The sequence below is a fragment of the Halichoerus grypus genome, chromosome X, assembly GCF_964656455.1.
Source record: "Halichoerus grypus chromosome X, mHalGry1.hap1.1, whole genome shotgun sequence".
Lineage (NCBI taxonomy): Eukaryota > Metazoa > Chordata > Mammalia > Carnivora > Phocidae > Halichoerus > Halichoerus grypus.
The window spans coordinates 116621037-116645130 of NC_135727.1; the positions used below are offsets into that span (position 1 = coordinate 116621037).

The 24094-nt window shown below is 49.0% G+C and overlaps 1 protein-coding gene across 10 annotated transcripts in view; it reads left to right on the top strand.

The window, feature by feature from the left end:
• Nucleotides 1-24094, top strand: part of SH3KBP1 (SH3 domain containing kinase binding protein 1) — a 328530-nt gene that overhangs the window by 268533 nt on the left and 35903 nt on the right. For all 10 annotated transcript variants that reach the window (XM_078064415.1, XM_078064418.1, XM_078064411.1 and 7 more), the window contains 3 exons: nucleotides 5364-5415; nucleotides 8481-8561; nucleotides 11210-11369. In XM_078064415.1, the coding sequence (XP_077920541.1) occupies nucleotides 5364-5415; nucleotides 8481-8561; nucleotides 11210-11369 (293 nt within the window). The remainder of the gene's footprint in view (nucleotides 1-5363; nucleotides 5416-8480; nucleotides 8562-11209; nucleotides 11370-24094) is intronic.

A 24094-nucleotide genomic window follows, 5' to 3' on the forward strand; every position in this document is an offset into this window, starting at 1 on the left:
CTGAGCTTCCCTGAAGTAGCCTGGATGGCCTCCTTCTCCCTTCTCTGCTGGTACTTACAGCCCGTACTCTCTCAGCTGAGCACCTCACTCAGTTGTACCCTTGCCTGAAGTGCTTCTCTGTCATCACTCCGTCCAAACTGTCATCTCTTTGAAGGCAGAGCCCGTGTCCCAAGCTTCTCCTTCATGGGGCCCTAAAGTGTGTGTCTTAGTTCAGGCTGCTGTAACAGAATACCATAGACTGGGTGGTTTATAAACAACAGGACTTTATTTCTCATAATCCGGACGCTGGGAAGTCCAAGATCAAGGTGCCAGCAGATGTGGCATCTGTCTAGTGAAGGTCCGCTTCCTGGTTCATAGATGGCCGTGCCCTCACTCGGCAGAAGACATAGGGTAGCTCTCTGGGGTCTCTTCTCTAAGGGCACTAATCTCATCTATGAGGGTGCCACCCTCGTGACCCAGTCACCCCCCAAAGGCAACACCTCAGCACACCACCACATTGGGGATTAGGTTTCACCATAGGACTTTTGGGTCCATTCAGTGCACAGACACGCAGCCCATAGCAGCATGCTTGATACACGGTTGGCTCTCAGGACTCGCCTGTCCTTTGGTCGTTTGGTGACCAGGTGTACCTTCCCTTCCTTCAGTCCCTCCCCTCCTACTTACTGCTCTCTCCTGCACTAGCATGAAAGAAGAAGGTGGGGGGGGGTAGGGACAAGCTGGACATGGGGGAGCTCGGGTTTTTCTATCTAGAAGTGAGGTCTGGGCATGGAGTCGAGGCATCACTTTACAGTGGGCGGAGGGAGCAGGGGCATGAGACAAGGGGGTAAAGTGTGAGAGCATCTTGGGGAGAAGCCAAATACCGAAACCTGTGTGATTCCCCAATAGGCTAGCAGTCTGGATGGGCCCAGGGATGCAGGCCACCAGGCCAAAGGTTAAGGAGAGGAAACTCAAGAGAGACCCTGCTGAGATCAGGTTTTTGTGGTGGCCCCCGGGGACCTCCTGTGCTAGGGACGCTGTAGGGCGCAGAGGGGCCCTTACAGGTGCTGTAATCACCCGGAGCGTAGCCCCAGCTGCACTCTTCAAAGGTGTTGCCAATCCACCAGGGACAGGGAAGCAAAGGGCAGAGTGGAGGCCTTCGTGTGTTTCTAGATCCATGAGAGGTGCCCTGGTTAGGAACTGTCCATTTTTGTCCCCTCTCTAGCCTCACACAGACACCTCTAGAGAACTTAGCTGGATGCCTGGAGGAGGGCTTCCCAAGGCTGAAAATCAAGCTAAGATTTGCTTCCAGAACCTTACCATATTCCTCTAACAAAGCGCCCCCCTCAAGTGTACCCAGCCATCAGGAGTACGCTCCTCTGGTTATTCTCAGCAAACCACATGTGTGGGGCCAGAGCTCTGAAGGCAAGAGGCCAAGTGGCAAATCAAACTTCCTGCTAGTGAGGCCAGTTGAGCCAGCTGATGAGCTCTTTGCCTGGGACTGGCCGGGCTTGCCAAACAAAGGGCAGAGTCAGCTCTGAAATCCATCAGCAGGAAGTAAGACTTGCCTTCCTGCTGTCTTCACTCCAGAACATTCAGATCTATTTCCTTCCTGGTAATAATGGTAAGAGATCAGATCTAGTTAACGTATCCTTTGAAGGATGGTGTTTGCTTCTGTGTCCAAGCCAACGACTCGACACAGGCAGATGCACACGCAGGCGCACACTGGCGTGTACACCCTGCATATGGGAAGCCTGAGGGACGCATTCTGCTCTCCTAGAAATCAGAAATGTTGGCTCATTGATGTTGTTAGGAACATTTTCATGTTGGCTCTTCATGATTTGCCACAGTCTGGATGGACATTGAGGGATGGGAGTTCTGGGCCCTCTTTGGCCACCACCCAGCGGTTGACCCAGCCCCTCTGGGCCTCAGTCTCCTCAGTATAGAGGGGACCCTGTGATCACTCGTAGCTCTAACATCCTCTGTTTCTAGCATCGATCTGCAAATCGAGCGGGCTGAAGCCATCTGAATTTGGATCTGGAGTGTTACATTTCCACTATGGAGGGAGGGATAAAGAGAAGAAATAGAACAAGTGCCTCTAAAAATTCATGACTTAAAATAACTCGCCTGAGTTGAAAGGGTGTTTCTGACTGCACACCTGTGGCACCAGTTAATGCTGGTCAACTTGGCAGAGAAGGCGTTGGGCTACTGCGTAACCTGGAGACCCCCTCCGTGCTATTTCCTTGGTCCGGTCACAGTCGGACATTTTGGGGAAAACCGACTAAGCGACGTGCTTGCGTCTTTTGATTTAAGAATCACGAATGCCTGTGCTGAAGTCTTTCCTGTCAGGTTTTGCTACAGGTTTTCCCAGCCTGCCTTCTCAGTTCTCACTGCCCCGTCCTTCCTGTTGCATTTAAAGAGGAAAATCCCTGTAGGCCCCCGTGCAATCTTCTCTTAATCACTTGGGGGGCGGTCTGGAGCTGCACGGAACCCTGGCCCTGGTTTTTGTTTAGAATTACTTTCAAAGACCTCTTCTTTGAAAATGTGGCATCATTTCTCATCTAAGGAGGCCAGAAGGCTAAGTTTGAGGGCATCAGAGAGTGAAGTCAGTCGAAGGGAAAAAAAAAACAACAAAAACGAACCCAGGACAACCTGTAAACCCGTTCTGCCCATAAGCAAAGCCGGCCCGCAGCCCCTGCTGATCGAGCCCGGTGGGTGCAAGACACACAGCACAGAGTGTTTCCTCCTTTCAGAGCTGCCCCCACCTGCCTCCGCTGCCACCGGGGCGCCTCACGACACCTCACACCTCTGCTTCCTGCCTCTGCCCCAGTCAAGCACACACTTGCCATGACCACGCTTGTCACACGCTGTCTCTTAACCTAACACTTCCCGTCCTCTGTCTCGGTGCCCCTCTGCCCTGCCCGGTCACATTCTGTCAGTCTGCCCCATGCCAAATCTGACACAACACTGAGGGATTTTTTTCTTTGCACAGTAATCTTGGAAAACATGATGACTTGTAATTGTCTTTTTTTTATTTGGGGCCCTGTGGTTTGAGGCAAGGTCGCTGGGGGAACAGGCTCGGCCAGGGGAGGCTCATGTGAAATTGGTTATAAAATGTTTCAAGCGAGCAGGAAGTGAGCAAGACATCCACTGGGTGGGCATCGTTGGGGCTTGGCCAGGAAGAACTAGGCCACAGGGTGCTGTCTGTGAATCAGAAGTTACTCTGATCCTGAGGTAAAGGAAGGTTAGTTGGCAGAGTTTCAACAATAACTTCATTAGGTAAACACACATCTGTCCCAGCTAATTTATACAAGGACAGAGAAGGGAGGCAGAAAAAGGAAGAAGTTGGAGTGGAGAGCTGGAAGGGGCTGGCAGACGGGAAAGGGCCTTTCGCCGGTGGTTCGCCTCTGTGCAGGGGGAGGTGGTCCTTAGAGCATCTTTCTTTCTCTTCTTTATAATGAAGTTGGTCTGTACTCATATAGGCGGTACCGAAACATATTAAGAAGGAAACACACACACCCACACATGCCCATAATCCTACACTAGTCAGGTATCACACTATAAATTTATTCCTTTCCAGTCTTTTTCTCTTTCTGTATATTTTGTAACATAGTTGATTCGAGCTCATACTGTAGCTACAATCTGATACCCGTATTTTCTTCCCCCCCACTTTCACATGACACAGTTCCCTGTGCTTGCGTACACGCCGTGTGTGGTGTATGGCCGTGTGGTGGGCTGTCTTGCGGATGCTCTCTGGCAAGGCGGGTCCTTCACAGTGGTTAAGAGCAGACCTGTGGGCCAGACAGCATGGGGCTGGGCTCCCAGTCCCCACCCTATTTAATAGCCTGGTGACTTGGGGAAATGGCTTCATCTCTTTAAGCCTCGATGACTTCATCTGCAAAAGGGGCATAATAAGATCACTACTTCTAGGCTTGTCATGAAGATTCAAGAGGGGCAGTGCTTCCTGACTCCCTCTGCGTATGAAACCACCTCCTCTCAAGAGGGAGGTAATACCACTGCCATTTTACAGATGAGAAGCTTTAGCTGGGTCAGTTCACTTGCCCAGTGTCCACGGCTAAGAATTGAAAGAGCCAGCATTTGTAATCAGTCAGGCTCTGAAACCCCACCTCTCAGCCACCACACTACACTACTTATTCCAGGTAACTTGGCCACGTCACCCAGCTACTGAAGAGCAGAGGTGACATGTCACAGAATCCAGAGCCTACATGCTGTGATGCCTCCTGAGAAAGTTCTAGTACTAGAGCACAGGAGGAAATGATTTCAAGTAAAACCCGGAGAATATGAGACCCATAAAGAACTTTCTCAGGAGGCACCGGTGGGCCCCAGCGGGTAGGGGCCGGGGACTGCTGGGTGCTTTGGCTGGTCCTTGCGGTAATGTCAGAATGGTTCATTTCCAGAGTGCAGGAGAGAGTCTCTGGAGCTGTTTAAAAAGTCCCTGGTGTGTGATGCCCAGAGAGGGTCAGGAGAAGCATCAGCAGCAACATGGATCAGATTCTCAAATCCTCCTGTTTCCATCTTTCCTGAATGATTTTGATGTTGAGATGGTTCTCTCCTCACCTCTGGCTCCCCTCTCCAAGTACGGTGGCCAAGAATTGTGCCCTGGCTGGATTCTTGGCCCCTGAATCATTTGCCAAGTGCAGCTTGACCATCTTCCTCCTACAGTCAATCCTGTGTGAGCAAGGAGAGGCCCTGGAACCGGTTCAGGGACGGATGCCACCGCTTGCATAGCTGCCTCGTCACCCACAGACTGACAGGCTGGGAGAGAAAAACAGACCACAGCCAACATGCAAAAAAATGCTCCATTCCACTTTCAGGGTACAACTGGTCTGTGGGGGGCCTCGCGAATGGCCTGCCGGCCTTGGGGTCCGAAGGGGCTGAAGGTTTAGAACCCACTGACTCCCAGCCACAGCATCCCCTTGGCCTGCTTTTGCTGAAGGTCCCCCGTCCAGAGCAGATCTGATTTCGAGCTGTCCCAATGACTCTCCTGAATCACTTGGTTATTCAGCAGATTAAATCTTAATTGCAAATGCGGTTTCGGTGTAGGAGGACCATTGTGCTTGCTGGTTTCAGGCCATTTTTGCTGAGCCGTGCTTTTCCAGAAGGCTGTTACAAATTTAGAAAGGGGGAAATGGTATTTCATTTGTCCATCAGAGTTTTGTTTTGCAGACTGAATTTATTTTAGTGTTGCCTTAAAGGTGCCAAAACCTGACATCCCCGGAGAGAGAATTACCCAATTTTTTGGAGAGCTCCTCTGGACTGTCCAAACTACATCTAGAAAACAATGTCTGTGGTCCTTGTGTGACAGGCCAACAATCTCGTTGGCTTGCCAACAATCTCATGTGTTATCATTTTGATTCATTTTTCAGAGACCCAAGAAGCCGCCTCCTCCGTCCGCTCCTGTCATCAAGCAAGGGGCAGGTAATGTGCTTCCGTCCTGGACACAACGTGTGTTCTTCTGTGTGTATTTACCGCACCCTCGGTAGGGCTCAGGGTTCTTAGGTTCAAATGCCACGGATCACCAAATTGGGAAGTTACCACTTGGTCTCAACAGGCAGATTTTAAATATACTGCTGTTTTTCCTAAAAATTGAGCATATCATTAAAATGTATCCCTGGTACAGTGAAAAATTCTAGCCTCCCAGGTGAATGACCAGAAACACTTTGCTTTGGAGTAAACCAGTTTTTTTTTTTTTTTTCTGTTGTATTTTTTGTATTTCTGATCAACTGCTTTTGAGGAAAGAAGAACTTAATTGTCCTGCTTTGCCCACACCCACCTAATCTCAAGGGTCAGCTTAGGGAGGATTGCTTCCCACGGGTCACAGCCTCACCACGCATGTACAGTGGTGCTGAATTTTTAACCAAAAAAAAAAGAATGTGTGGTTAACCAAAATTTGTACTTACTTCACTTACACCCCCCAACAAAAAATGTTATTCTAGCAATAAATACTTTTCCTCGTGATACTTTTTTCATCTTAAAAAGAGTCCAGTTCACTTTTTCTGTGTAGTTCAGACATTAAGGTTGAATAATATAGGAAGATGTGATGTGGTTGGACATTTGGTAAGTCATTGCGCACAGGGTTCTCATACCTAAAAATGATCATTCATATTTCCCCATAGGACTCCTCTTTATAATTGTTAAGAACTAATTATGGGGAGAAATTCCTCCATGAATAACTAGTTAAGTGGCATTTTAACAAATTAACAACTAAAACAGAAGAAGAGTAGGGGTATTTTTAGTTCCGCACATGAATAACTGTGATATTTCTATAACATTTAAAGTATGAATAAATTTCCGGATTGGTTTATTCACAAATTTATTAAGGAGTGATTTTTTTAAGGTTTTTTTTAGCCCACCGAGTTGAGGGGGAAATCAGCTTGACCCCAAATTCCTTTCCCATTCCCTTTAGGATAGTTGAGAATTACGAAGATTAAGACCCGAAATGATGTGTTAATTACATCTCCTGCTCCGCCCCCATTGTCGTTTGCATTGAGCAGTTTAATTTTGCCACCTAGTGGTTCACACCGGATCAATATTTTGTTGTGCTGAAATTAAAGCTGGCTGTTGTTTTGCTTTTCTCTGACAACCCTTTTCCTGGAGGCCTTGGTGATGGATTACAGACCAAGGAGATGAGCTGAGTGGCCCAAGGCTCAAGAAGCCTAGAATGTAACTAGGATTGGATTCTTCATGGTAGTAGGATCTGTCAGTTCCTCCTGCATCACTAGGGATGATAAGGAACATCTTTGTTATCATTAGAAGCCAAGACTGTAGCATGCTAGGCAAATTCTTTTCCTTTTAAAGCAATTTTATGAAAGGTTATGCTGGATCTCTGTGGGGCAGAGCAAGATGGCATTTAATTTTCCTAGATTCCTACTGCTCATTTATCCTGCTGAATGATCCTGGGAATTGCTCTGTGACAGGGAGGTAGATATTTGTATTTTCCCTATCATCAGCTTTCCTCGTGTTTGATTATTTGACAAAAAAAAAAAAAAACAGATATGGAATTGACAGAAATTAGATACAGTGTTTAATTTGTAGTGAGTCATTAAGGAGATTTTGGTAAAGTGTGTTCAGTGGATTTTTTTTTTTTTAGTTCCTTTGGCTTCTGATGCTATGAAATTGAGATTTTATTTTATTTTTAAAGATTTTATTTATTTATTTGACAGAGAGATAGAGAGCACAAGTAGGCAGAAAGGCAGGCAGAGGGAGAGGGAGAAGCAGGTTTCCTGCCAAGCAGGGAGCCCTATGCGGGGCTTGATCCCAGGACCCTGGGATCATGACCTGAAGCGAAGGCAGATGCTTAACCGACTGAGCCACCCAGGCGCCCCTGAAATTGAGATTTTAGTACCAAGCACCCATCCGTAGGGATGGACAGTAAGGAATTCGTCGAGCACTCAAGCAAGTCCCTAGGTGTGAGGAGTACTTGTGATTGGTTTTATGCTTTAGCTATTTTCCAAGTGTTCTTATGCACCTGAGGCCACGAGCACTGCTGAAGACCCCAGGTGAGGGAGCAGCTGCAGTCGACACGGCCATGTGGGTGTATCTGGGGAAATGTCATATGTAATGTTTGAGGGATTCAGGCGTAGATTGACTGGACTGAGGGAGAACCACAGATCTTCTTTGTACATCCCTCCACTTAAAAATAGGCTCTAGTTACTATTGCTGCATAACAAACCAACCCAAACCTGGTGGCAGAAAACAAGGATGTTCTTATGCCCACGGCTTCTGGGGTCAGGAATTTGAACAGGGCCTGGCCAGGACATCTTGTCTCTCTGCTCCTTGATATTTAGGACCTCAGCTGAGAATGCTGGCTCAGTGGGGGCCGTAGGCCAGAGTGTCTACACATGGCCTCTTCAGGAGGCCTCAGGGTTCTGGACTTCTCACATGGAGGTTCAGTATTCCAGAAAATAAAGCATAAGTGACGCAGTCTTTTATGACACAGCCTTGGAAATTATATGGTACCATATTGGCCCCTGGTTGAAGCAGTCACGAGCCTACCCACATTCCAGACAGGGGACATAGACCTCCCCTCTTAATGGGAAGGGTAGCAAACAATTTGAGGCCATATTTTAAAACTGCTACAACATAGACTCCAGGTCCCTGTGAAATTTCTTCTTATTTGTAGAGCAATAGCCAGTGACCCATTATTTGTATATTTTGGTGATTGACTTGTTTATACATATTTTCCACCCACACCCAGTGATTTCCTGTTTTGATGTCTAAGGAAGTCAGATTTAAATATCAGAAAACATTAATGGATTTCTTGTAAATTAAGGATGTATAGGCAGGCAAACTTAATGACATAGGCCAGAAATGGCTTCTGCTGTTTCTAAGCGGCTTCTATTTGCCAGGCAATACCAGAGCTCAGCTTAGGGGGAGAAAAGTCTATTGACTTTGCTGTACCTGATAAATATTTAAAATGCTGGTGTGTCTAATAAATGGATAGAGAAAACATGTTCTGATCACTGTTATCCTTTCCCCCTTAGGTACCACTGAGAGAAAACATGAAATTAAAAAGATACCTCCTGAAAGACCAGAAACGCTTCCAAACAGAACAGAAGAGAAAGGTATGAAATCAAGTCTTCCCTGGTACTGATCGAGCAGCAGGAGACAAAGCGGCGGTCGTAGGGCTGATTACCCACAGAGTTTGGTTTTTGGGGGGAATATGGTGATTATGGTTTTATTTTGGTTGCTTTTAAATATCCCATTTCTAAGGAAATAGGAGAGAGGGTTATGTGGTGCTTCTTTGGGCCAGAATTCCTCACCAAATGTAAAACAACGAGCCCGGTCTCTTCACACATTGGGGTTCTTCCATCCCGGTCTTCCTGCCATTGCCGCCCTCCCTACACCAGGGGCATCCTGAAGTCAGGGTGCCGACTGGAAGTTTCCCGAGGGCCTGGATGTATTCGCCACAGTTTCCATCCCGCCCTCTCCCATGCCTCGTGCCCCAGGGCGCTTATTAACTGTTCTCGGGTCGATGTGACTGAGAGAAATTCCCATCCGGACAAATGAAAGCCATCATCCTCGGCCACTGCTGGACTTTTGACTCTGGCTACCAAGTCACAGACACATGTCCACGGTCAGGAGTATCACCTGAAGGGAAGTAGCTTCTCCTGTCTCACACAGTCAGCTTTACAAATGTGTTTGACTCCTACTGTTCTGAGTCTGTCGCCCAAAGAAATCTACACACTGTGGAAGGGCTCATTTTGTTAGGTGTCTAAGATTTGATTGATCACACATTTTATGGGAAAAGTGCTATGTTATTGTTATGAGCAGGAGGCAGAGCAAATCCCATTTTAAAAAGCAGTTATTTGGAAGTCACAAGAGAAATGCAGAATTAATGCATGTAATTATTTGGAGGTGCTCCTGGGTGGCCTCATGAAATTTTATTGTGAAATTTAATATTTTTTATCAGCCTGCCAAAAGTTTTACCAACATTGCCAGCTCTTAAGAAGTTATATCTCTTTTCTCTCACAGTGAATACTTAACATTTGAGTTGTGGAACCTCATTGAAAGGCCAGGTCTGTGTCCCAGAGCAGTGAAAGAACAGAGTGTGTGTGTGTGTGTGTGTGTGTGTGTGTGACACAAACAGCCCTTTGAGGAGAATGTGTGCTGTGACATAACCAAACACTGCCCCCTGTCCACACGGAGGACACATGACTAGTTTCCGGCTGACAGCCAGGCTCCGTCATAAGGACACTTCCAGCTCTGTTCCCTGCTGACTAACATAAGGACTCGGTTTACATGTGAGCAACTGCCCTAGTTGGCTGGCCAAGTGGCCACACACTTCTGGTTCCTTCCACTCCTATGGTTCCTTGTTCAGTGCCACAGTGGGTCTGGAAGGCAGAAACCCTGGTCAGAAGCAACGGGAGCCAAGAGAGCCAGCCCCACCCTGAGACTTGGCCTCCCTGTGAGGTGGGCACAAACCCCCCTCCCATTTGTTCTGCACACTGCCAGAGAGCCCCCCCAGTCCCTCCCAGCAGGAGGAATCTCCCCTCCTTTGCATTTCAGCCAAGCCCTTCCTCCTCTGGTCCCCGTGGACAGTAAATGAGTTCCCAGGATTCCTGGATGGAGCAGATTCCCCTACTAAAGTGCGGGGATGAGCACAGTGACATCTGTATGGCAACTGGTGGGCTTTTTAATGCTTTGCCAATCAGCCAGGGCACCTGAACAATATGAGTGTGTGTTTGCAAGCAAAACGTGTTCAGAGTTTCAGCTTACAAGTGAACATAGGGAACCTGCCTGTCCTCCAGTGGGCAGCTCTCTGAAGTTCCATCTTTATAAAGAAGAATGTGGATGCGTGCTTTTTACACTACACGTGGGGCAAGGCTAATTGGGGGCAGAAAACACGAAGCTGTCAGTCACACCACTGCTCAGTTGGCCACTAGATCTGACTTTAACTTCATTCTAATAGCTGACTCCAAAAGCCCTTAGAAACCAAATACCTGTGAAACCCTAGTTTAACTGTGCACAAAAAGAATCCAGAATTAGTTCTTCGTTCCTGGAAATGCCCCCCCCCTTTTACTGGCTCATGGCCCTTTACACAGGCTGACCTGAGAGACATCAGGCCTCTTGCCTCCTCACACCCAGTCCTGTGGGTCCTTGACCAAACTCATCAACCATTTGCTGAGCACCTGCTATGCGCCAGGCACCAGGTAGGATCTAGAGAGATGACCAGATGTGGGCTCTGCCCCGGGGGGCTGACGGCCTGCAGGCTCCACCAGGCATGCACACACCCAGAAAGTAGCCAAGTGGAGCCCGTTTATAAAGGGCTGCTGTTCTGGGCTCAGGTGAGGAAGTAAGATAGTCTGCCTCTGAGGGTGGTTTCGGCTGTTGAGAAGGGAATGTGACTGGGTCACCATTCAGCCAAGCCGATGAGTAGGATCACGATGAGCCTGAGAAAGGGTCAGCAGGAGTTCACCAAGGGTGGGCAGTGGCCAGAAGGGCCCTCCAGGCCAGCACGGGCAAAGGCCAAGGTGGACTGCAGCTGTGGAGGGGTTTTTCCTAACTTGACAAAAAATAAACAAGGCTCTAAAAATACATAAATAAATAAAAATTTAAAAAAATAAACAATGCTCCTCACCCTCCAACTTCACCTTTGCAAGTAGCATCAGTGATTTTTTTTAAAACAGGAAACGAGCCATCTGCCCCTGAGTACTGTCACTTACACTAGATCTCTCTGTCTTCTTTATGCTTTTTAAACAATGACTTAAAGAAAGACCAGAGAGAGAGCCAAAACTGGATTTACAGAAGCCCTCCGTTCCTGCCATACCACCCAAAAAGCCGCGGCCACCCAAGACCAATTCTCTCAGCAGACCGGGTGCGTTGCCCCCCAGGAGGCCTGAACGACCAGTGGGTCCCCTGACCCACACCAGGTACTGCTCTGCTCTTGCCACTGGGGGTGGGTGAGGGTTGGCCGGGCAACACAGGAGAGGGGCCTCGAGTGCGGCCAGCTGAGGGAGGGGGGGACAAAGCTGCCCTTCCACCTTCTAGCAAAGCTGTCTCAAGACTCCGGCTGCTTCTGTTCTTACTCCTGTGCTTGGGCAGAAGTGGGTGCGAGGCTGGGAGGCGCAGTGTGGGTTTTAGAATGAGCAGATGGGGATCAGGTATCCAGCATGTAGGCTCTGCTCACATGGAGGGATTTTCCCTGCACTTCTTTAGGGCACACCAGCTGCCCCCCACACTGGAAATGCGGGTATCACACCCCCCCCATCCCCTGGATGTCCCCCTGGCCTCAGGTGTGCACATCTCACTGGGCGCTCCATGCCCTGACCCTCTCCCTGCTGTGTGGTGCCTCTTTCCCCAGCCCCAGGCTCCCTTGGCCCTGGACTGCACAGCCCTCTTGTGGAACCGAGGACCCGGCATGGCAGATACTGTCTTAGTGTACATGTCTCCGAACTATGAGACCCTCAAAGGCAGGGGACGTGCTTTGTTCAGGCAGTAGTTCTGAGGTGTGCCTGGCACAACTCACATTTGTTCACTGACTGGCGGGGCACACGTGTCAGGAACGGGGAGTCAGGTTGGACGTTGTGCTTCCAGACCCGAGCTGCCCACCATGGAGCAAAGAAGTGTTGTGTTCTCTCCACGAGTTAATTGCCAGAACTTTCTACTGTCACGTGTGTATTATGTGTGTTGGTGTCATACACCAGAGCAAGCTGTTGGCCCGGAGGTCTTCACACGTACCTGTCAACACACAGTCACTCACCAGATTTTTGTTCTTTTGAGCCAAGTTTGCATGGTGAGAGTCACGTGGGGCTTCAGCGCCCTCATGTTGGAGTCAGGCAGGCTTCCTGGTTTGCATCTCATCTTGCCTCATATGTGTGCGGGCCTCAGAACGTCACTGCCCCTCTCCACCTCACTTTTTCTGTCTATAAATTGAGGATGATAATGGAATGCACCCAAAAGGATGGAACAAGATAATTCCCAAGTGTACAACCCCATGCTTGTAAATCAACATTAGTTTCATTGTCATTCTTATATTTTTTTAAGATTTTATTTTTAAGTAATCTCTATACCCAATGTGGGGCTCCTTTACTTCTTAGGAAACAATGTTTAAATCGGGGTAAATACACATAACATAAAATTGACCACCATAACCATTGGTAAGTGTACAGTTCAGGGACATCAATACATCTGCATTGTTGGGCAACCACCTGCATTCATCTGTAGACCTCTTTTCATCTTACAAAACTGAAATTCTATACCCATTAAGCACTAAGTCCCCTCCCTCCTCCCCCAGGCCCTGCCAACCACCGGTGTACAGCTGACCTTTGAACACGCAGGGTTAGGGGAGCTGACCCCTGTGCAGTTGAAAATCCATGTACAACTCTTGATTCCCCAAAAACTTCACTGCTAATAGCCTATTGTTGACCAGAAGCTTTACCGATGTAGAGTCGATTAACACAGTTCATACGTTCTATATATTATAGACTGTATTCTTACAATAAAGTCAGCTATAGAAAAGAAAACATTATTAAGAAAATCATAAGGAAGAGAAAATAGATTTACAGTTCTGGCCTGTATTCACTGAAAAAAATCCACGTATAAGTGAACCCGCACTGTTGAAACCGGTGTCGTTCAAGGGTCAACTGTACTTTCTATGTGTGTGAACTTGACCACTCTAGATGCCTCATGTAACTGGAGCCATATAGCGTTTGTCTGTTTATGACTGCTGATTTCACTTACCCTGATGGCCCCAAGGTTCATCTATGTGGTAGCATGACTCATTCACTCTTAATAAAAACACCACCACCACCCTTGCCCAAATATAGGGCCAGGTAGCCCTGTGAGTGGTTGAGCCATGGCAGAATCCCCGCCGGCCGTGGTGGATGCACCTCAGCCCACGCGCGGGAGGCCGGCTGCCCAGCTGAATACGCAGCCAGTGACCTCAGCGCGGGCCAGCCCATTGGAGTGGCAGCTGGCTCGCCCGCGTCGTTCTGCGGGCATCTCCCAAGGTCCAGACAACTGCCCCCACGTGATGGCCCGTGGGGAGACTAATGGGACCAGGGCCACTGTTGAGCGGGTCAGGCCCTACACGTCGTGCCCTATTCTGCTGACAGGTAGAAGGCTGTGTGCACATGCACACGACAGGGCCACGTGACAGCCCTAGTGACCTCAGCCCAGGCCTCAGTAGCATGGTTGGCCCAGAAGCTAGCACTCCAGAAGAAAACCGTTATGTGAACCTAAGTGCCTCCGAAGAGAATGGGAACCACACAGAGAGACGGGAGAGCAGAGGTTGCGCATCGCTTTGTGGTGCCTGAAAAGGGGAAAGGAAGGCACGCTCTGCCAAATTCTGTTAGTCTTGCAGGGGCTACAGCCGTTTCCCTTAAGTTAGTAACAATTTCCAGAATATTCCTGTTGTTCTAATCTGATCTGAAGAGAAGTGCAAATCCAATGGCCTCTTTGCCTTCGAAGGTTGTTCTCAACCCTCTCATTGTGGGATAGGTACAGGCTTTGTGAGGCCCCAGTTGGACCTGAATGCAAGGGGGAGGTGAAGTGTAACTGGGACCTTCTGGACTCACAGAAGCCCCCGTCGCTTCTCTCCTCTGCCTAGCTCTTCTCTGCCTCCAGCTCTCCCCCATCATCCACTTGTCCGTTAGAGGTATGGATCGCTGGGGAAGATGCGTGAGGAGGGCTGTGTGCATAGAAGCCAGTGGGAAATGTAACTGTTCTTCATGTGGGTAGCCTTCCACTCACCCCGTGGTGGCCCAGCCCCCAGGGCACTGGGTTTGCTGAAAGGGGACAAGGGAGGAGAGTGCCTGACTTTCTTCCTGACAATCCTAGGAAGTGACAGACCCGGGCAAGGCTGGGAGCATCTGGGGGGCCAGCACCTCCTTTGGCCACTTGCTCAGCCAGTTGAAGGGAGAACAGTGCCTGCTCTAACGTGGTGGTTCTCAAATTCGAGCATGGGTCAGAATCACCTGGAGACCATGTTCAAACAGATAGCTGGACCCCACCCCCATGGTTGCTGACTTGGTAGGTCTGGGGTTGGACCTGGGAACTTACATTTCCATCAGGCTCCCAGGTTGTAATCCCCACGCTGCTGGCCCATGTCCACACTGCAAGAACCCCCGGTCTCGATTCTCCCAAGCTTCTGACAGTGCCCTCCCCTTCCCTGGCTGCCTCTCATGCACCTGTTAATGCTCCCCGAATTCAGAGCCCACTTAACACACCCAGCTTCTGGAAGCCTTCCCTTATTTCTCAGGATTGCTCTCTCTTCCAAATGCCTGACACCCCATGTTTAGCCTAGTGTGGGGCCCCATGCTGTGCCACTTGGGATGCTCACACCCCCGGACTCCTTTACCAGATTTAAAGCAGATCAAGAGTGTGTTTTGTCATCTCCACATGCTTTACAGGGTTGAGCATATGGTAGTGGCTCATTTAACACACTTGTTGAATGCCATGGTTCCTACAAAGGGAGGGAGGTGCCAGGGCTTACATTTTGTTCACTTTTGCCTCTCCCATCGTCCTTCCCAGGCCCTGTACAAGTTCTGTAGCATGTGCGTCTCATGTTCTGCGTCACCTAGCGTGCCATGGATTCCAACATTACAAAATTGAAGAAGATCACAGAAAGGCTTAGTATTTCTCAATACCTCATGCACTTCATATTTTTTGCTAAGCAGTTACATCGGACAACCAACCCATATATTGGTTTATGAACTTGTTTTGTTCTGCCCAATTAGTTGAGGTAGGAATGTTAACAGCATTCAAACAGTTTTGTGTCGTTGGTCCTCCAGAGAGAAAGTATTGTCTACTGTAGGAAGCCAAATCATCTCTAGGATTGGCCTGACCAGATGGCTGGACAGAGAGTTGAACACATGGACACACAGTCATTATTTGCCATACTTATAGGGAACTAGGCATTGCCACTCTAGCTGGAGCGTCTGGGCTTGTGCTTGTTCTCACCAGCCAGAAACTTGCTGCCAAATGTGGCTTCCAGAAGAGATTGGTTTCTTTCCATTTAAATAGGAAGTAGTATCTTGTAGAATAAAGAAATACATAAGTTTAGGAAGAAGGGAGTCATTTTTAGATACATTCGCGTAACAGAAATGTATTGAGGGGCCACGGTGTGCAAGGCACTGTTCTGGATCTCACTAATGCTGGGGCTCAGCTGCGGATCAGTTTCCAGGAATCACATCTGGGAGAAGTAGAATGACACCCGTGCACAATTTTGTGTCCAGTCTGAGCAAGTGGAAGCATGCCATTAACATACTTACCCACTGGTAAGAATATTCTTCCAATTTCCAGAAAGTAAGTTAAGATGGAATTTTAACAGGAAAAAAAAGACTGTTTTAAAAACATTTTAGTACCAGAGTTGATTTAAAAATTGAATGCTGGGGACGCCGGGGTGGTTCAGTAGGTTAAGTGTCCGACTCTTGATTTCGACTTAGGTCATGACCTTAGGGTCGTGGGATCGAGCCCCACATTGAGATTGAGCCCTGCTTCAAGCTCTGCCCTGGGCGTGGAGCCTGCTAAGATAATCTCTCTCCCTCTCCCTTTGCCCCTCCCCCTGCCTCTCTCTCTCTAAAAAAAAAAAAAAAATTGAATGATGATAGGAGATTCTACTAGGCCCCAAGTGCCTCCTTCATTTGAAGGCCTGCGCCTCGGCCATACCTTCGTTATTATTTCCCAGTGTGCGAAGCCAGAGTGCTCGTCTCGTCCAGCCCACCATGCATCCAAGGTGGTGGTGGTGCGACAGACATTCTGTCTATCCACATTTTCACACTTGAGAAAATGGAGGCTCAAAAGTATAGAGCCTACTCACTTGTTCTGATATTTGATCATAAAAATATTTCAATCGACAGAACATACCTAAACCTTTTTGCATGTGTGTGTACACATACACATGAACATGTGATGTTATACGTCCAATAATGTGTATTATCGATGTAATAAATATGGCTCCAGAAACCTCTGTGAAACTTGGGAGAGGGTCCAAAAGAAAAAAAGAAAAAAAAAATCCAAGGAAATGCTGGAGAGAAGCAGGTTGCTCTGAGCTCCAGTAATTATAAGCAGTGGGAGGCAGCGAGCCAGAAACCTGAGGGGCAGGGCAGGTGTGTGCCTTCAAAAGAATAAACCCAACAGGGAAAGAGGTAGAAGCAGGCTAGAACAGGTTTGTTAATCCTCCCAAACATAAATACCCCAATTTGTAATATTTTTTTCATTTTCTTCCCAAATAGCAGGGAAGCTGGAGCAGAAACTTTGTTCTGAGTTGCAAGGGAGTTTTGGCCGTTGTCTGCTCTCCCGCGTACAGCATGGAGCCACATGCGTTCTCAAAGTAGAGGGGGCAGGTGACTGGCGGGGGGGGAGGTGGAGGATGAGGGGGCTGGTGCTCCAGGGGCCTTGAGTGGTAGACAGGAGGTCTGGGGTGGAGGGGCAGGATGTGAAGCTGAAAGGCATAAGGAGGAGGTGGGGTGAGTGAGCATAGAGTGGGAAAAGCCGATGGCCAGAAGAAGAGATGTTGGTCAGAAAGGGGAGGTGTGTGCTCACAACTTCAGAGGTGCAGTAGGTCTGAAGATGAACTTAACCACAGAGAGAGGGGCCATGGATCTGGGTGACTGAGGATGAACGAAGGTCATAAGAACTGAAGGGACCAGGGGAAGGAGGGGCTGGCTTTGGGGATGGATTGCCCACGTGGCTGTCATAGGCTCAGGAAGATGGCAAGAGCCAGAGTGAGGCGAGGCTGATATTCTAGAAGCCAGTGCCCTCCCAGATGAATGTCAGTGTATTCTGGGAGTTGAAGACAGGCAGTGATTAGAAGGATTCCACAGTCAGGGTGGTAGTGGGCCATTCGGAGAGGAGGTCCTGGATTTGGGGGGGGGGGGTTGGTATCATGGCTCAAGCATCCCGGAGGGCACCGTGCATTGACTTCAGATGTGGAGGCATGTGTCGGAGGAGGGATTTCAGTGAGAAGGCGGGCATTTGGGTCTTGGACACCAGGCTGTGGGCAGGAGACTTGGTGACTTCCCAGACCTGAGCCACCCAGAGATGGCTCTCGCTTTAAATGTCAACCCACGAGGTACTTTTCCTGGGAAGAGCTGGAGGCTGCACCACAGAAACTGAAACGCCAGGTCCAGTGGGAGAGGACAGTGGAATTGCAAGGTTTTTACTTGTAATGAAGATGGAGGCTGGATTTCAGAGACACACGGGGAGGTAAGAGGCAGCTGAGCTCTGAGACATTTGAGCTTGAGGCAAAGATTAAGTAAACATTTATATGCCAAACATCAACTCGGTGCTTAGGGAAGGGCAGATGTCTCTCTTGAGACCAATTTACCCACACGGAAGTTCATTTTTCTTTAGATTTACACAGGCAGCCCGGCTGCTCCAGCCCCTGGGATTACAACTGAACAGGAAATAAGCTTCCAGTCCCGATGGCTCTGTAAGGGGTGTGGCCCCCATGCCTACCACAAGAAGGCATTTACAAAGACCTCTTTGCTCTTACTAGGTATAAACCAATCAATCAATTAATCAAAAAGGAGGCAGAGAAAGGTAGCTGGCACATCCAAATTCTCCCTAAGCAGGGAGGTAAAATGTGCACTTGGGCGCTTAGGCCATCATTTTGAGTGTGGATGAATCAAGTATTCGAAATGCCTTTTCAAAGAGTCCTAGTGGGGCATCCCGTGGTGTTGGAGTGTTTCCCTTCTTTTCCATAAATCAGGACCCAGCCGTGTCTTTGGAGAATTTAGAAGAGAGATCTTGGCTGGTAGTTACAGAGGTGGGGGTCACTGGCTCATGGATGGTAATTCCAAGCGGGGAATGGTCCCTCCAGGAGATTATAGAGAAAGAAGAGGAGAGTGGAGCCAACAGTGGGGAAAATCGTTATTTATAGGGCGGAGGAAGAACGAGGAGCCTTCAGAAAGGGTAGATGGTGTAGGATGTCATGGAAGCCAGATGAAAGGGATATGGAGCAACTATAGAATGGGTGGGTCTCACACCTGAGTGTGTGCTGGAATCACCTGGAAGCTACATAGATCGCTATTCCCCAAAATGTCTAATTCACTAGATCTGGGTGAAGGCCTGAGAACCTGCATTTCTAGCAAGCTCCCGCTGCTGCTGCTGCCGCCGGGTAGCTGACCCTGCTGTGAGAACGCCACCATCGTGTGCACCCTGGAGACTGAAGGGCATCCACGGGCTTTGGTCCCTAGTGTTGGTCCTAGTGCTCCCAGTCCAGGAGTTTCTATACAGTGGTTGGTTGCAAGAGACAGAGTTGGCGTGAATTGAAGAGAGAATGGGCGGGTGGCCAAGCTTATGTAGACTTGGCTTGTGAGAAACTTGGCTATGGAGAAAAGATGAAAAATGGGGGCTTATAGATGGGTTCAGTGATGAGAGAAGAGAGAGAGAGAGTGTGTGTGTGGGGGGGGTTATCATCCATTCATTACAGATATTCATCAAGTACCTATATTTCTGGCCAGGCCTTCTTCTAGGTAGTGGTTAACTGTGGTAACCAGGCTAGACTTGGCTCCTGCCCACCCATTGCTCTGGAGCCAGGCAGACTAGGGCCGATACCCCACACCTCTACGTCCTTACCTGCTGACTTTGGGCAAGGTGTGCGCCTCCCTGAGTCTCAGTTTCTGCCTCTACACAATGGTAGAGCGAGGCCTGCCTTGCCCAGGTGTGCAAATTTAAACAAGCTGCTGCACTTCAGGCCCCTGACTCTGCCTGGCGTTGAGAGGCCCTCACCAAATCCATGCATGCTTCTTTTCCTCCCTTGAGATGCTCACTGGGTGACCTTGGTGGGAGAGGGCTTTCCACCTGGTGACAAGCAGGTCATGCGCTGGAGCCCTGAGGGAGGGAGGAAACATGGACACTCTCAGACAGCACATCAGGAGGTCTCTAGGGGGTGGAAGCATGAGCAACCTCCCCCAGAAGCAGCTAGAGATTCAGAAGAAGTCAGCACTCAGGGAAGGCCGTGCCTGAGGGAGGAAAGTTAATTTATGGAGCAGGGGAATCCCATAGGGCACAGGGGAAAATACCTTTCACACTGTAGGGATGTCCGCATTCTTTGCTGACCTCATTTCATTTGTATGTATACCCTTCTCTCTTCCTTCCACCCACCCCGAAAATGAAATTTTTTTCCTGCCATGAGAACCAACAGTGGTGACAGGGTTTAGCCCCCGCCCAGACGCCCTGGGCACTGAGGCACACTGACTGTCCTGCCAGTGATGGTCCAAATCAGGCAAGGGACCAGTGGGGGACCGAACACCTCACACAGGCCCAGTACTGGTTAGGTCATACAATGCTTTTTCCCTGGGCTATTTCTTTGAACACTCTTCCCTCAAGTGGCACCTCACAAACTCTTCTGAGTTGCATGATGATGAGTTCCCCCTCTTCTTGGCATCTTTAAAGCCCCTTGCCCCTCTGAGATGCCCAACTGTGGATTTGCAGATGAGGGCTGCAAGGTCATCCTCCTTTTGCCTTTTGGGGGTTGTGGGTTTGTGCTCCGGATGGGCTCTGCAGAGTCTGCACAGAGAACAGAAATTTGGAGGGGAATTGAGTGGGCGATGTCCCATTACCTTCCACTGTGTCTTCACCACCTATAAATAGCCAACCTTGTTTGTGCTCATCCAAACAAGGACGCGGTGCAAGGGGAGAGCTGCCAGGAAAACCACTCTAGTTCCAGCTTCTTGCTCCCCTGGCCTTGCCTGGGCTGTCCCACATTTAAATAGGAAGTTCTCAGTCAAAAGTGCCTGTGATTCCTGGGACATCTTTGGCCACCAGGTGGGTATGTAGGGACTCCGCAGATATCAGCAGCGCCTTTGGATCCTTATTTCTCAGAAAGGGGAAGGAGCCTCCTCCTGCCCTCCCGCCGATGATCAAAGGAAACTGGGCTTACCGCTGTTACGGTTTTGTCCTTTCCCGATGGAAGGATTCTGTCTCCCCGGGCAGTGACATCCCAGGGCAGAGCTCTCCCTGAAGGACTAGCTTCACATCTGCTACCTTTACAGATGGGTGGAGTCCTCTTACAGTTGCTTATTGGAGAGAGGAGAAAATCTCTGGAAGCCTAAAGCATGTGCATGGGGATACGAATTTTGATTATTGCCATCCCAAGTGTGGTGGGCAAAGATCGGACTGGACGTCAGGAAGCTTCCATCTGGTTTCAGCTCTGCCACTAACTAGCTGCATGGCCCTGGGCACGTAACTCCCGTCCTTGGAACGAAGACCCTTGTCTATAGTAAAGTAGGGGCTTGAGCTGGGTAACACGTACCCAGTTTTAGCAGTCAGAGCCTAAGTGTGATGTCACAAGCAGGCAGGCAGGGAGCGGTCACTTCCTTTGGCCTTGCTTCCTTGATGCACAGTTGGACCAGGACAAGGGGGGTACACAATCAGATGGGGTAGTTTCACATTAGAAGGGGCAAGAAAACAAGGCTGTGGAATTGGAACAAGAAAGAAGACAGGGTAGCTCGCATCATTTCCCTAGGATCTTCACGTTGACATCTGCCATCGTCCAAATGTGTTGACACCTCCCGAGTGGGATGAAAGCTGGAAACCAAACAGAGGATTTGCAGGGTGCTCCTCAGTTTCCTGAGCATGAGGACAGGCCACTTCTGTTTCCTCTCCTTTCCTTTCCTTCTCAGCTTTTTTTCTTCACCCTGCAACAATTTTTAGGCAGTTAGAACCCAAACATTTACATCAAGGTAATAGATCCTTCCGAGAGTGGGCAGGAGGTCTGCTAGAAAGAGTCCTCACCTGGACTCGGGATCTTTTGTTCCGTAGGGATCTATGGATTTCCTCTTTTCCCCTTCAGCCCCACTCACCTCCAAAAGGGTCCTGGGTCTCTTGGGTGTGGCATTCGGTTGCTGCTATTAGTGCTGCCGTTCATTTGTTTATTTGCTGATTTGCTTGCCTCGGCCTCCTACGCACTTCAACACATTTTCCGGGCCACATGTCTTGGCTTAACTGTCCCAACTTGGGCTAAATCGGGCCATGCCACTGGCTGAGCTCGTGTTCTCCAGGGATGCACATGGCGCATCTTCCACCGTTCCGACTGGACACGCCCCGTCTCATGTCTTGGGTCTGAGCAGCCAGGGCGGGCACCTCTGGGCCAGTTGAGTGTGTGATCTTTGTTTATTAGGAGCACTTTTTAAGTTGGGGAGCAAAGGTGATTTACCCAACTGGCAGTGAGCTGCAATGACACAGGCTGCCCGGCATTCTCGGTGACTCACCATCCCCATGACCAGGAGACTGAGTGAAGCGGTTTTGAGAAGCGGTCAAGAGCGTAGGCTCTGGAGTCAAAGTGAATAGGTTCAAATCCAGACACTGCTGTCCTACTACTTTAATGACCTTTTGTTAGCTAGTGACTTAATGTCACTGAGCCTCCGTTTCCTGACCTATATAATGAAAATAAAGGGCATCACAGGTGGGGTTCTCCAGGAAGCAGGCCCCGAGGCAGCATTTCGTATGCGAGCTCTGCTTCAGGGTTTAGTGCCCATGGAAGGGAGAACGGAGCAGCGCTGGGCCGAGGGAGAAGTCAGGGTGTGACACTGGCTCACCAAAGCCTTGGCCGACTCCACAGGGAGGGGCTGAAATGGCCCGTCTGAGTTATCCTGTGTTGGGCTGAACTGGCCACGATTTTTATAGTGTCGAGTGTGGGCTGCCCTAGAAAGGATTTGCCTTGGCCGAGGAGGCTCTCTGTAACTGAGGTGGTCCCTGGAGAGGCCAACGGTGCCCCCAGCAGCAGGGGCAACCAGCCCTTCACCAAAGGGGGCTCCGGCAGCGTGGTTCCGTGTCCACCATGCAGAGCAGATACTCGAAGGGGTGGATGTGACAATTGAATAACGGACAAAAGGCGCTTATCCTGGTGCCTGGCCCCTGATAGGCAATCAGTAGGCAGTAGCTGTTGCTCTTCTTTCCATGCGATTGTAGGTTCCAACTATTCCTGCTGGTGTCCTTGAGCTAGTCCGCCCGTTGTCTGCAATTTAGGCTCCCTGTCCAGTAGAGCAAGGAGACTGCCCTGCCAGTTCCCTGTTCAAGTCATGCGTTTCAAGGGTCCATAACCAAAACTGCTGAGAAAAATACAAGACAAGAGCATTGTTTTGATTCAAAAATCATAAAGAAGTAAGGGCAACCTTGTTCTGGTATCTTCGGATATATGGTGATATGCCTGCTTTCTTTTATTTTCTCCTTTTATTCAGCAGCTGTGGGCATAGAAACTCATCATACATAAACCTTCTCGGGAGCTAGTAAATTCCAAAAGGACTGGATTTTTCTTTTCTCGTTGAATTTAGTAACATCCTTTTTGCTGAAATGGAACCCATGTGTTGGGCAGACTGGAGGAGAGCAGAGACCATCCAGGGCTGCAGCCTCATTGGGTGTCAGCTACTCCAAGCATGTGCTTTGGAGAATTTCAGAAATTCTGGTATTTTTCAGAACTGAAATTCATTAGCATTGTTGTAAGAGTCTATAAATACAGTGAAAAGCATTTACAAATAGACATTGTAAAATGCTTCCACACCCACAGTCTGAACACTGTCAAAACACCAGCTGCAGCTTCCTTACTTGGAAGGATCAGAACCTTTTTTAAACGACACCTACTGTGTTTTCAAAATAGGCTTGCTTCTGGCCCTGTATAGAAGATAATTTCAGCCGAAAACCTGTGTCTGGCTCTTGGCCTGCGGGATCAGGGCTCAGAGAGATGGGGGGATCCTAAGCTCCTTCCTATCAGAATGCACCTGGCGCTTTAGCATCTGGGGACAGGTCGCTCAGGGATGGGACTTCTTCTTTCCTCAGGTAGCCCCTCACGGCTTGGGCCTCTCGGTCTAGGATTTGTAACTCCACACACCCCCACCTGGTTCCCAGGTGAGCTCCAGGTGTGGTCCCAGGTGATCACCGGGGCACCTGTGGTCGGGGAGGTTCTTCCAGGAGAGTTTGTAGGCAAGGGCCAGACAATCTCACCTTTGACCTTGGCAATACTGTTGGGGAGAAAGGAGAGGGAACATAAGCTGCCTGAATTGTATGAGTCTCTGTTGTTGAAAGTGAACTTTATTTTTTTTTTTTTAAAGATTTTTTATTTATTTGACAGAGAGAGACACAGCGAGAGAGGGAACACAAGCAGGGGGAGTGGGAGAGGGAGAAGCAGGCTTCCCGCCGAGCAGGGAGCCCGATGCGGGGCTCGATCCCAGGACCCTAGGATCATGACCTGAGCCGAAGGCAGACGCTTAACGACTGAGCCACCCAGGCGCCCCGAAAGTGAACTTTAATGAAGGAAAAATTTTTACCTCTAGTCTTATCCCAGAAACAACTACTGTTAACATTTTGGACTGTTTCTTTCCCATCTTTTTTCCTACATATGATTTAGTTTGTTTTTCACTGGTTTTACATAGTTAGGATTATACTGAATGTCCTCCAGCTTTTGGGGGAAAAATTGCGTCTATTATACAAATACATAATGCATTCCCCTTTAAGGACAAAGGCAAATGTTCATGAATTCCACAAGTGTTTTTGAGCCCCTGCCTGGTACCAGGGGGCTGAGCTGGGTGCTAGAAATAACCCATCACACTGCCCAGGAATAGTCAATGTAAATATTCTTCCAGTCTTGAAAGAAATAATAATCTCTCTTCCTAATACCTAAGCAGGGCATGTGGGTGTATGTACACAGAGAGTA